The sequence below is a fragment of the Gouania willdenowi genome, chromosome 3 (assembly GCF_900634775.1).
Source record: "Gouania willdenowi chromosome 3, fGouWil2.1, whole genome shotgun sequence".
Taxonomy (NCBI): Eukaryota; Metazoa; Chordata; class Actinopteri; order Blenniiformes; family Gobiesocidae; genus Gouania; species Gouania willdenowi.
This window is the reverse complement of record NC_041046.1, coordinates 43,214,895-43,228,137: the sequence shown is the minus strand read 5'-3', so window position 1 is coordinate 43,228,137 and position 13,243 is coordinate 43,214,895. Positions and strand designations below refer to the sequence as shown.

Here is a 13,243-nt window from a genome sequence, read left to right as displayed (position 1 = left end):
TAAGTAACAATAGGCTCAAATTGCTATAAAAATATTCTTAGTTTCTTGAAGGCATCTGGCGACCCCTCCCAGTGTCTCGCAACTACAAGGTGGAAAACCCATTGCTCTAAATAATATATTTTGTTCTTTTTCTCTCAGTCTATATAATGTTTAGTGTAGCAGTGACTCCACTCACTCCGGGGGTGTATTGAAGGACGGGCAGGTCTGTGTGGGCGCTGAGTCGTCCTGCTGTGTAAGCGAGGTTGTTGGCCATGGGTTTGTCCTGAACCTGGAAGGTAAGACTGAGGGCAGAAAAGCCCTTGTTAAACATCCTGTGATTGAATTTCTCTCCTAGTGGCAGATCAGCAGAAAGCATGGGTTTAGTTACTCTTTAATCTGTTGGTGCAGTGTCAATACAGACCACTAGGTGGAAGTAATGCACCTATATTTGGCTCTGACTGATAATAAAAGCCAACAAATAAAAATGAGGGCATTACCCGTAATGTGTCATGCGCAAGAACCCAATCCTGTCGCCCAGTTTAGCCAGCTGTCCACGCTCTGTGGGCGTCCCCTTCAGGTGGACCATCCCCACGCGGCGCAGGGCCAGCAGCCAGCTGAGCGCTGCTTCATCATCCTGCAGCACCTCCTGGAAGCCCATGGTGGGAATGTTCAGCGTGGAGCCCCAGAGATAACGCTCTGAAAGCAGGAGAAGCACCAGGAAGTGTTCAGCTTTGTGCAACTGGAGGCTCGGGGGACACAGGAGGCCCTCAGTCCAACTTAGTGCGGCCCCAAAACAAATTCCCCAAAAGGTGCAATTCAAGAAGTTGGAATTAACATAAAAATACTCCAGAAACACACAAAACCATAAAATAATGCACAAATCGTCAACAAAAAAGTAACAAAAAACACACAAAAAGCTTCATAAAACACAAAATGCCAACAGGCACACAAAATAACCACAAACAGACAAAATGACTACAAACACAACTTAACAACACATTTACAAAATGACTCCAAAGACACACAAAAGGATTCCAAAAATAAACAAAACATGTACACAAAACAACCACAAACTGGCACAAAATGTGAACAAAAAAGACAGAAAAATACAACAAAAATTCAAAAAATGACAAAAAAATACACAAACTGATGACAAGGACACACATAATAATAACAAAACACAAAAATTACAAGAAAAATTCCCAAAAGGACAGAAAAATAATACAAAAATTCAGAAAATTAGATAAAAAAAATACAGAAAGTAATGACAAGGACACACAATAATAATAATTTTAAAAAAAAAATACACAAAAAGCTTCATAAAACACTAAATGCCAACAGACACACAAAACAACCACAAACCGACACTCAAAAGACACAAAACAATTGAACAAAATGACTCTAAAAACACATGAAATAACTAAAAACTCACAAAACCACATAAAAAGACAACAAACGTGTGTTAATGCTCAGAATGTGATCCTCAGATCACACACACACACACACACACACACACACACACACACACACACACACACACACACACACACACACACACACACACACACACACACACACACACACACACACACACACACACACACACACACACACACACACAGTGGAAAGTCGTGCTGTTTTCCATGTGTCTGCTCACAGTCACACAAACAGCTGGTGAACACATTAAGAGGAGGAGGAGGGTGTTTGTAGCTCCTCCCTGTGTCTGTCATCACTCACTCCTAACAACTGTTTGCATTGACGTTGGTCAGGCACTGATGTTGGAAGAGAAGGCCTAGCTTCTCACAAAGCTGGGAGCATCACACAGTCTAAAATATCTTTCTCAGGGATGTTTTTATTGTTGTTTACCAATAAATAAAGCATAAAATACAGAAATACAAAATTAAACTAAGCAAGACCTGTATTCTAAAGGCAAATACATATTTGGCAATTGAAAATTGGCAGACAGAATTGTTCATGTGAAAGACAACTTATTGTGTGTATTTTGTTGTTGAGTAATGTAATAATGCAGGAAAAACAGAACATTAACCTTAAATATGACCTTGGGCAAAAGTCAAGGTCACACATTGAAAGGAAAAGTTGTTCAATGGTACCAGTCTGAGCACTGAATCTCAATTTGTGGTCAAGTTACAGAGAATTTTTTTTTTGTGACATCATGAGATGAGCTTTTCATAAATGTAAGCATCAAACTTGTACAATAGATATTCACAGAGATATGGACATTTTTGTTTTTGGACACTTAATGCGACCTTGATCTTGACCTTGACATTTTGGCTCCAAAAAAGGTTGACTGCACATCCTTGACATATGAGATGACATATGTTTCATTCGTGCTACATTAATAGCCTATAGGAGATGTTCCACGACAAAGCAGTTGCAGAAAAATAATCACAATTCCTACGATAATGATAAAAAGCACTTTGGATGAAACAGTTTTAAATGAAGTAATACTTTGTTTTCTACATTCAGGAATATGTTACCAGTGCTTTGAATATTTTATCACGGGGGGGCGGGGCCACAAACATGTGATCTGTGTGTTTATGTTGTCTCTTTGAACAACAAAAAATACACACAAAAAAAATTGAGAAATACACAAAACAGCAAAAATATACAAAATGTCACCAATAGTCATTTTGTATATATAGTGTTATTTTTGTGCTTTTGTTGTTGATTTGTGTACTTTACTACTATTTTGTGTATTTTTGTTCACTTTTTTTTTTTTTTTGTTAACATTTTGTGTGTTTACTTTTGTGGGCCGCACAAACTTAGCCAAAGGGCCACATCTGGTTTAAAGAAGTGAGTAGAGGTAACTTTAGTTCGCTGAACTCTTTGGTAAAGTTTAGTAATAATTACTATGTTTTACTGTGTAGGAATGTTTCTTTATTGATTTCCAATATTGTTGATCAGATGATTCCTCTTTGTGACTAAATATGGGAACCAGCAGAGAACAGCGTCTCCGTCCCTGAGGTCAAACACTCACTGCTTGTTAAACTTGTGTAGAGGTAAAATGGACAGAGAAGCAGAAAGTGGAACAAAGGTCACGTTTGAAAATTAAGTTTCTTCCTGTGAAACCAGAGCCGTTCAGCCTAAGTTACCATGGTGATTTATGTCCGTAAGACGTTAGCGCGATAGGAGCTTCATAGTATAGGCCCTTTGTGTGTTTTTGTTGTTGTTTTGTGTTTGTTGTTGTTTTGGTGAGTTTTCGCTGTTTTATTTTTGTGTTATTTTTGTCGTGATTTAATTTTATTTATCTAATTTTGTTTATTTTTGTCTGCTTTTGTCGTCATCTTGTTCATCATTAGCCAATCACAGGCTGTTGGTAATTCATCTTTTTATGCTAACATTAGTTTAATTAAACAGTTTAAAGTTTCATAGTTTAGTGAGTCTTCCATGTTCAGCTATCATCACGTCAGTGTTTGTGTGACACAAACAGAGCCAGCTTTGTACACTGATGTCTCTAAGGTTAAACTGGTCTTACTGGTGTTACTGGTCCACCCAGCGCTGGATTTGCATAGTTTCTAGTGGCAGTAACACAATGTATGAAATTAGAAAGTGTATTTTAGATTTTAGAGGCTCGCTCTGTGCACCACACACACATCCTTCATTTATCAGACGTTTAAAAACGTCACAGAGAAACAAACTGTTCTTTAAAGTAAGATTAAAACTAAGTTCAATACACAAAAAAGCTGAACGAGAATCAAAGAAGTCCTTATTTACCTACAGGATTAGATCTATCCTGTATAGGTCTGTGACAGAGGACAAGAGCAGATCTATTCTTTAGAACCATTAGAAGTGTTAGAACCATTCGAGCCATTCAAACCATTAGAACCATCAGAACAAATAGAACCATTAGATTAATTAGAACCATTAGATCCATTACAACCACTGGAACCAGTCATTCCCATTATAACCATCAGACACATTAGATCAATTAGAATTATTAAATCCATTAGAACCATTCAAACCATTAGATCAATTAGAACCATTAGATCCATTAGAACCATTAAAACCATCAGAACAACTAGAACCATTAAAGCCTTTGGAACAATTAGAACCATTACATTTATTAGAACAATTAGATCTATTAGAACCATTAGTCCTGACAGATATTCAGATTTAACCCAAATATAACCAAGCCCTGATGGGATTAAAGATCTCAAACACTGACATTAACAACTTAAACTCACATTCTATGCTAACATGCTAGTGTTTGGTTTGGTCTGACTTTCTTTAACCTCGTTTAACGACCTCTGATACCATCTCATTTTATTGGATTAAGGTCAGACAAAGGTCAGACTGGTGAGAGTTTATGGTTGTAAACATTACACAATGAGTACATGTGCTTTGGCTGAGGGATTAGAACAATAATAGAAGAGTTCCTCAGTGCTCTGAGGCTCCTAGAGGGAGAACAGACAGACGCAGTGATTCCCAACATGTGGCGTGATTAAAATTTGATGAATATCTCTGTTTTGTTTCTCGTCGTCTGCTTCTCAGTTTTTCACAACCTAAAAGCTGGCTAATAAACAATGGTGTCTTCTTCTATGAATATTTAAAAGCCACATTTGTTTATTCATCTGAATAGTATCCACTGTTATCCAGGAAGTTTATTATTATTATAGTCATCTTAAAGATGGAAATCCTTGTTTTAATCAGAAATAAAATGGGTTCAAAGTGACCAAAAATGGTGCAAAAGGTGTTGTAACGGGGCCATAGAAACTGGTTATAAGTTGCAAATTAGAGTGGCAAAAAATGGGCATTACAAATAGTGAATGTGGTTAAATTATCAAAAATAAGCATGAAATATGGTGAAAAGAGGTAAAAGTGACAATAATGGGTCAACATATGTGACATCAGGTGGAAAAGTGATGGAAAGGGTTTATAAGTGCTGAACATGTGTTGAAAGTAGGAAAAAATGTGCACAAAATGCATTGAAATGTGATGGAGAAGAGTGAAAAATTGGATGAATCCACCCATTACCTGCTACATATTTTGGTTTAGTTCTATTTCAGATTAAAGCTGTTCCATTGTTTTATGACATGAAGGATCTGATTCCAGTTGGGGTCACTGGTTTACAGATTCCTCAGATTCCTCCCACGTTGAAAACATGGCACAGAGTCATGTGTGAGTGCACGTGTTCTTTCCACGGTGTGTTGTGTAAGCCCACAAACCCAGACATGAGGCTGGATTTAAAGCAGATGTAGACATAGTAGTAGACACAGATGTAGACATAGTAGACATAGAGTGAAACATCTGCTGCTGCTGCTTTGGCTCAGAGAACAAACACGTCCTCAGACGTTACCAGGTTTTTCCAACATGAACAAAGAGAACGAAGCATTCATAGGATTATTACAGCAGCACGTCCGAAAAGGAAAGAAATCACAGAGTTTTTACTCAACAAGTGAAACAGAAAAGCCTGAACCGTAGAGTTTCTATTCACTCACAATGGAAGGAAGAAAACAGGAATGACTGTATAAATCAATAAATATATCAGTTGTAGAAATCTCAAATTCACTAATTTAATGAAACCACATTTTTTAGGGGCTTTATTTTATCCTTTGTTTATATCACATGAATGCAGTCATTTTGTGGAAACAACGCTCAATTTTACAATTTCTCTCAAACAATTCCACAAATTTACTCTAAATTACACAAAAATAGGTAGTAAAATCAATAATTATTTTAAGTGAATTGATCTGATATTGAAAACTAGGACCGATGTTATTAAAATTGTTTATTTTTTCTCCACCTAAAATCGGTGATCACTTAAGATCAAACTGTTTCGTATTCAGCCCCTGAACTAAAATGAGTTTGACAGCCCCTGATCTAAACCAACCCAACCTCTGCATCAGTGGACACCTCCTCTACCCCTGAGACACAGTCTCTCATCTTATTTCATTTGATTTTTCCAGCCTTACCTTCTCGCCGTCTTCATTGACCTACGTAAAACACTTGACACCATTAATCACTCAACAAATTTACATTTCTCAATAGAATTTCTGAACCTCATTAAATCCTGCCTTTCTTCTTATTCTCAACTCGTTTTAAATGATGGTTATAGCTCTTTTTTTTTTAAAGGTCAACACTACATGAAGTGCAATCTTTTTAAGACAGCAATGCACATTTTGTTATTGTAATTAAATAAATGAATTTATTTTATTGCATATTTGTGACCATCACCAGCTAAGGAAGGGTAAGAAACACTTGATTAAAGGGAGGATATAAAAAGAGAGAGCAGTGTTACACCTGGGTGAGGGGGGGTGGAGGGGGAAGGGAACTGGGAGGAGAAACTCAAGGTAGGAAATGGAAAGGGTTGGGAAAAGTTTATTATTTTAAAGTGAGAGTGAGATGTTACAGTTGTGTATATTGTGCTTATTGTGTTATGTAATCAAGCCAGTCTGGTGACCAGTGTGAAGCTTATGTATAATGGTGGTGGCTGTGGACAGAAGGAAGGAGTGAGTGGTAATACCTAAAACTGGTATTTGGGATCAATGTGTCTAAGGTTAAGCCCAGTATGAGTTTTATCCCACATCCCAAGGCCAGAGCATCGTAGACCAATGTATGTGCAAGAACCGCTACTGCAAACCCAAACGCTGCCCCAGGCCTGAAGATGCAGCCAGGCCCACAGAAAGAGTGGGGGCCAAGGAGCCCCAGGCCAACCCCCCATGTCGAAGCAGCCCCCCAGATGCTGCCAAGATCCCTAGCCGAGAGGCAGTCACCGCCCCCACATACACACCCAAGAAAGCGCCAAGGACCTCTGCACCGACCCCAACCCCCAATCGGAACAGCGAGCGCCACCCCCCTGCAAACAGCATCATGGGGGGACGGACGTTGAGGTGTGATTTAAATTGGAGGGATTGGTAGGGTCATAGCTCTAATTCTCTTCAATTATCAACTGGAGTTCCACAGGGCTCTGAATCTTATTCAGTATGTACATTAATGATCTCCTACTGTACTGATACACGTGTACTGATCCTGGGCAGACAGCAGAGAAAGTTAAAGATCACATCTTGGCTTAATCAGTGCTGAACTTACCTGAAAAACAAAACAAAGGGTGAGTGAAAGGACACAAAACTTGAGCACAACATAACACAGAACTAAACCAAAACAAAGTGTGCCTAATTAATGCACACAAGCGAAACATCCGGGAACTAAATAAATCAGTGCTTCATCAAAGTGTTAAGTGGCCCAAATCCCCAAAATCACAAAGCAAAGATATATGTTACTGAAGTGATGGTGCAAAATACTGGCAAACAATGAACAAAGTATTAACGCTATATCCCAAAGCCATCTTTGAACTAAAATAACTCTAGACAAAACAAATCACGATAATATTCTCCCCTCAAGGAGCGACAACAGACGAACCAAAGTAGCACAGCAACAAACCAGCACCAAACTGGGCTAGAGCCAAAGTTGCTGCTCCACACACTACGAACCATGTAGTTCTGTGACTGTGGAGAGCAAAGGTTCACTTCTACTGGATTTATAAAGGATGAAAAAGAAAATAAGCCAAGTTGCCGTAATTCAAGAACGCATACCCCACATCCAAGTGATGTGTGAACATGCGCTCTCTCTAATGATTACATTTCCACATGCACGTGTCACTGGAAAAATTCTTGTTGCATTGAGACACTTTGTTTGAGGTAAGTTCTTATATACTCACATTAACTGTCTCCCAGCTTATGTCAACTATCAAACATGATCATCATAACCAGCAATTCTGACAACACTGCTAGTTTCAGCTTCAATAACCTAGCTAGATACAGTAGCTGATGGCTAGCTTCTTTGTTACTCTACAGTAGTTTTTTCTTCTCTTTTTTAGGTTTATGTGAATGTAGCTTGAAACAGTCACAATGTCCTATGAATGTGTCCTGAATTGTGGCAAGCCCTGTGTGTCCTGTAATAAAATCAGCCAAGGAAAACGGTCCAGTTTACAATCTAAAGCCAAAAACTGGTCAGGGCTTGACAAATTTGGTCATGTTTATGCCACCACTTTGTGGAAAGATGGGCCAGACGATCATTACGGGCATCAGTCATGTTATATCTCAATCTCATCTACAGACAAAGTTGAAAAATCCAGGCGTTGCACAAAGAAAGAAAGCACCATTACTCAGTGCTCAAGTTCTGAAATGCCAACTCAAAAAGCTCCGCGTGATGAAGAGACAGAGTCACAATCACTAAAGCACCTGCGCTCTATGGGCATAGGAAGAAGAAGGTGTTGGAGAAGGTGAAAATCAATTCTGAGGCAAGCGAGCTCCTGGGACGAGTGGGTGAGAGTCTGGAATTAAAACATGAAGTCAGAGCAGATATGAAAGCATTTGTCTTCTCCATCGTTTATGCTGAGAGTGCAGATGTGAACTGTAGACAGGCCACAGCTTCCAAATGGCACAAACTGAAGAATAAATGTACAACCCGTCTCCCACCTGATGATGACTCTTTGAATCTTCATATGGAAAGGACAAACTACCTTACATATTGCCACTCCATTACAACCTGCAAAAGCATCCCTCTCCCATTGGTCACGGCTGGGAACTAGCGAATGGAAAGTGTTGAGCAGTGCGTCACACCCTGCGCCCCATGCCACAGCAGCTCACACCTCTTGATTGTTCAGATGAGCGTAGCAGTGATGATGAGAGGAGTCATTGTGGAGATTCAACAGATTCAGACGGAGAGTCTTTTTAGTTAATAATTAAAAACAATGTCAATGAAAAGAACTCCAAGCTAAATAATCTTCTCTGTCATCCTATTTTTACTTGTTCGACCCCAGACATCTAATGATCTATGTGTAAGTTGTAAATTAACTGTCCTTAACTGAACTCAGCATGAAGAAGAGCAAAAAATCCAGACTTAAACCACTGAACCATTTCTGACAAGCACACAATTCCGGGTGCGGATGAAAATTGTTCTGGTAGAACTGCCGAGTTGCCCTTGAGCAAGGCACTGAACCCCAACACTGCTCCCTTCACTGTAAAGCGACTTTGAGTTCCCAGAAAAGGGCTATATAAAATTGATGTATAATAAAAATGTGAACAACTTGGGTTAGCATTAATGAGCAGCAGTGGATCCTGGTTGCCTGTTGCTTTTCTTTTCTTCATGTCGTCAAAACAGCAGAGATGGAACTGTCGCCCCCTGCAGTCACAGATTTTTTCGGCTCATGGATTTTGTTTATCAATTTTCAGTAAATTTCAGGGCAACCCAAAGCAGCACAAGTTGTTCTTTTTCCTGAAAAAGCTGCTAAATGATCCTGAATGTTTCACCTCTCATAGAATTCAATGGACTAAATGGGTGATTGGCGTCATCAATGGTGTCATCAATGACGTCATTTCAACGTGGCGGCGCACAGGCTCTAAAACGGTAAACTAGTCGCATTTTTAAAAGTTAATAAAATGAATATAGTGGAAAATAATGTGTTTTGTTGGACATAAATCTACTAATAAGGACATTTCAAAGGTTTTAGACCACATTTGTAAAAACAGTGGAGGATCCCTTTAAACACTGATGTTTAACGTGGAAAAAAGAGTGTTCGAGCAAAAGCACGTCCACAACCAGCAGCCCTCACTGACAAGGCTTTACAAAGCAGACGTAACACAAATCCAAGCCTGTTGACTTATAGTCCAGATCAACTTCTTAAAAAAATCTTTCATTTTTTGGAAAGCCAGAGAAATTCTGGTGCTGTTTTCACCACATTATGGATGTCAGAATGAACTCATTTAGGTTTGATTGATGTAATGTGTGTCTTTTCTTCAGTAATAACACAGATGCTTCTTTAAAAGCCTTCAGCTCATGTTGTGGTAGCTAAAACACAGAATCTTTCTACACATCGTCTCATTGAAGTGAGAAACAAAGCAGGGACACTCTTTGGCAGACTGCGGGAGAATAAAATAAAAGACATCTGGTTACAGTTAGGATAACCTCATTTCTCCTTTACTCTCATCACCTCTGATGGGTAATTCGCCAAAAAGTGAAACATCACAAACTCCTTAAATATGATGAGACGATTCTTTAATTATCCCACAGGAACAGATGCACGTCAGCAAAATGAGATCAGGGAATTAAAGTTGACATCAGTAAATATGCTGAACAAAAAAAAAAAAAAAAAAAAAACGCAACAAATTCAATCAAATATAAAATTTCCACAAAGCATTCAGTTAGTTTATGAGTCTCCTGAGAAAACCCGAGAGATGGAGTAATAAAAAGTTTCATCTTTGTTCTGAATCAGGGCTAAAGTTAACAAACTAAACATAAACATTATCACGGGGGCGGGGCCACAAACATATGACTGTATCTGATTTAGAATAACCACCAACCAGAGCATTAACACAGGAAACAACAAAGAGTTTGTGTGTTTTGGTTGTTTACTTTGTTTATGGAGTCATTTTTGTATTTATGTTAGTTTGTTAGTCTTCTTGTGTGTTGTTGGAGTCATTTTGTAAATTTATGTTATTTTGGTTTATGGTTTTGGTGTATGTTTTCTTGGTTAATTTTGTGTATTTGTAAAAGTTTCTGCTTTACTTTATGTGTATTTTAATTTTCTCATTGAACTTTTGGTTAACTTTGTATTTCTCTGAAATTGTTTTGTATGAATTTTGTTTTGCTTTTGTGATTTTCTTTCTGTAATTTTGCATGATTTTGAGTGATTTTGTAGAGTTTCAGTCGTCTTGTGCATCTTTTGGTTAATTTTGTGTATATCTGTTGTCATTTTGTATTTGTTGCTGCTTTTTGTGCATTTTAATTGTCTTGTGCAACTTTTGCTTGATTTTGTGTATTTCTGAAATTGTTTTTGCATTTTTTTTTCTGTAATTTTGAATCATTTTGAGTGACTGTAGAATTTTAGTCGTCTTTTGCAACTTTTGTGCATCTCTGTTTTCAATTTGTGCATTTTGTCGTTTTATAAATGTTTGTGATATTTTTGTTGTCCTTTTGTGTATATTTCTGTAATTCTTGTGTTAATAAAGGCTCTTCTTTTCAAAGCTTTTAGTGAAATCACTTGGTTCTGCTGCTTGTTATTATATTAAAGTTGGGCGTAACGTTGTGACCTGATGTGATCTACATTCTTTAGAGATGGATGATGTGACGACTTGTAAAATTCTGGATGTGTGTTTGTGTTTTATTTCTCCTGTGGCGCATTGTGTATTTACAGGCCGAGCTCTGCCTGTTTCACTTTAACGTGTGATACACCAGGGACGCATCGGCTCAACGTGATAATGGAGTGTGTGTGTGTGTGTGACTGCAGTAACACTTTACTCTTCTGCTCGTAACGTTTGTGTGAATCACATCAACACAATCTTCGTTTAAACGCACAATAGAAGTGGATTTTACTGCATAGCTTTAACGTTTACACTTCACACACAAAATGACAATTTCAATACAAAATTCAATAAAAGCAACAAAAACAATACATAAAAAACCAAATAATAAACACACAAGACAACAACAAAAAATACACAATCAGCTCCACAAACACACACACAGACAAGAAATACACTAAAAACAGCATAAAAATATACAAAATGAGAACAAAAAAACCCACATAACATCAGCAAAAAGACACAAAATAACAAAAGAAAGACACACAAAAACAAAACACACAGAAACCAGAAACAAACTCAAAACAATATAATCAATATACAAAATCAGAACAAAAACAAATGTAACGTGCAAAAAAACACAGAAAACAACCACTAAAATACACACAAACGACAACTAAAATACAAAAGACAAAGAGGAACAAGAAATACACTAAAAACTACATAAACAATACAGAAAATGAAAACAAAAAACACGCAACATGAGCAAAAAGACACAAAGTGACGTGGTGTCGTGTGTGTTTTGTGTGTCATCGTCAAACGCTGCCCGTCTGCTTTATTCATCCTGAGTCGCAGTCATGACTCATTTGGTCTCTGTGGTATTTTAGAGACTCGTTAAATGAGCTGAATGGTTTATTCAGAGTAAAAGTCTGCGTCAGCGTTCATCTCTCCACCTAAATCTCCTCCTCCTTCTTTTACGGCTGCTTTTTAATTCATTGAAGAGCTTCCTTTGCTCTCCATATCTTTCTAACGAGGCGTGTGATTGGCCCATGGGCATCAAAGGAAGATAAATACTGCTCAGGCTCATTTACATCTGATGAGCTTTCTCACAAGTACACACTACACAAAACCACATCAAGATTACACTAAAATACAAATCACAAACAAAAATTTAAAACAAGTCCAAGGAAGACACAGAACTACTAGTAAAATGAACAAAAACTAGACCAAAATCCTACAAAAAACCTCCTAAAAAACACAAAAGGAAACAAAATGAATACAAAAGACACACAACAAAAACAGTGTTACACAAAACTACTCCAAATACACAAAACAACAATGAGAACACACAAAAAGACAAAACAGAAAACACCAAAGACACAAAACGACAACAAAAACCACTAAAGAACTTCAATGTTGCATAACTATGGATTCTCTTGGTGTTGTGAACAATCCATCATGTGGTGTTCCCGCCTTTGCCTTTCGAAATGGAATTGAACCGATTAGAACCAATCGTGACGCAGTGTTGTGGTTTAGGGTGAGATATTCCGGGTGTGACGAAGGCAGAAGCACTGAAGCAAAACTGGCGCATGCGCAGTTGCGGGGAGAGGAACGAGCTGGGCTACGCTATTAGCATAGCTCCAAATCAAAACAAAAAGATGTGTGGAAGCTGCTATCAACTTAGTTTTAGAAAAACCCAACGTTTTCTTTTTGAAAGACCAACAGTGAGCGGTGCTTTGTGCATTTTTGGACAGTAAAGACGGCAAAGCAGAGCCTAGTTGTTGTTGTAGCAGCGTCTCTGCGGCGCATGCAGATGATGACATCACTTGTTACAGCGTGATTGGCTAAAATACATCATGGTGGAGAGGCGCTTCGCCCAATCAGTATCAAGCATTCTGTTCATGTCCCTCCCTGGTTCCGAAAGGATTGGCCAGACACAGATCCAGATCGATGTGGAGAACTTAGTCAGAGGGAGGGGCTACACATCAATCTGGCTCTTGCCAGGTTAGTAGTCCTTCAGATAATTCTTTGAAACCTATGACATCTTTAAAAGGTAGAATTGTACTGTAGAATACAGTACCCAAACCCACTCATTACGCCCACAGTCTCTTCATTCTAAAAGGTCCCTTTGGAATGAGGATCTGGAGATGGAGATACCAGACCAGCTTTGGACGGAGATACTAAACAGAGTACATACATCTTCAATGTGTGCAAGGCATGGT

The 13,243-nt window shown here is 38.3% G+C and overlaps 1 protein-coding gene across 2 annotated transcripts in view; it reads right to left on the bottom strand.

The window, feature by feature from the left end:
• The window catches only part of bbox1 (butyrobetaine (gamma), 2-oxoglutarate dioxygenase (gamma-butyrobetaine hydroxylase) 1), a 46,576-nt gene that overhangs the window by 19,796 nt on the left and 13,537 nt on the right, over window positions 1–13,243 (bottom strand). For both annotated transcript variants that reach the window (XM_028442991.1, XM_028442992.1), the window contains exons 4-5: window positions 477–675; window positions 176–281 (exon numbers count right to left, since the gene is read on the bottom strand). In XM_028442991.1, the coding sequence (XP_028298792.1) occupies window positions 176–281; window positions 477–675 (305 nt within the window). The remainder of the gene's footprint in view (window positions 1–175; window positions 282–476; window positions 676–13,243) is intronic.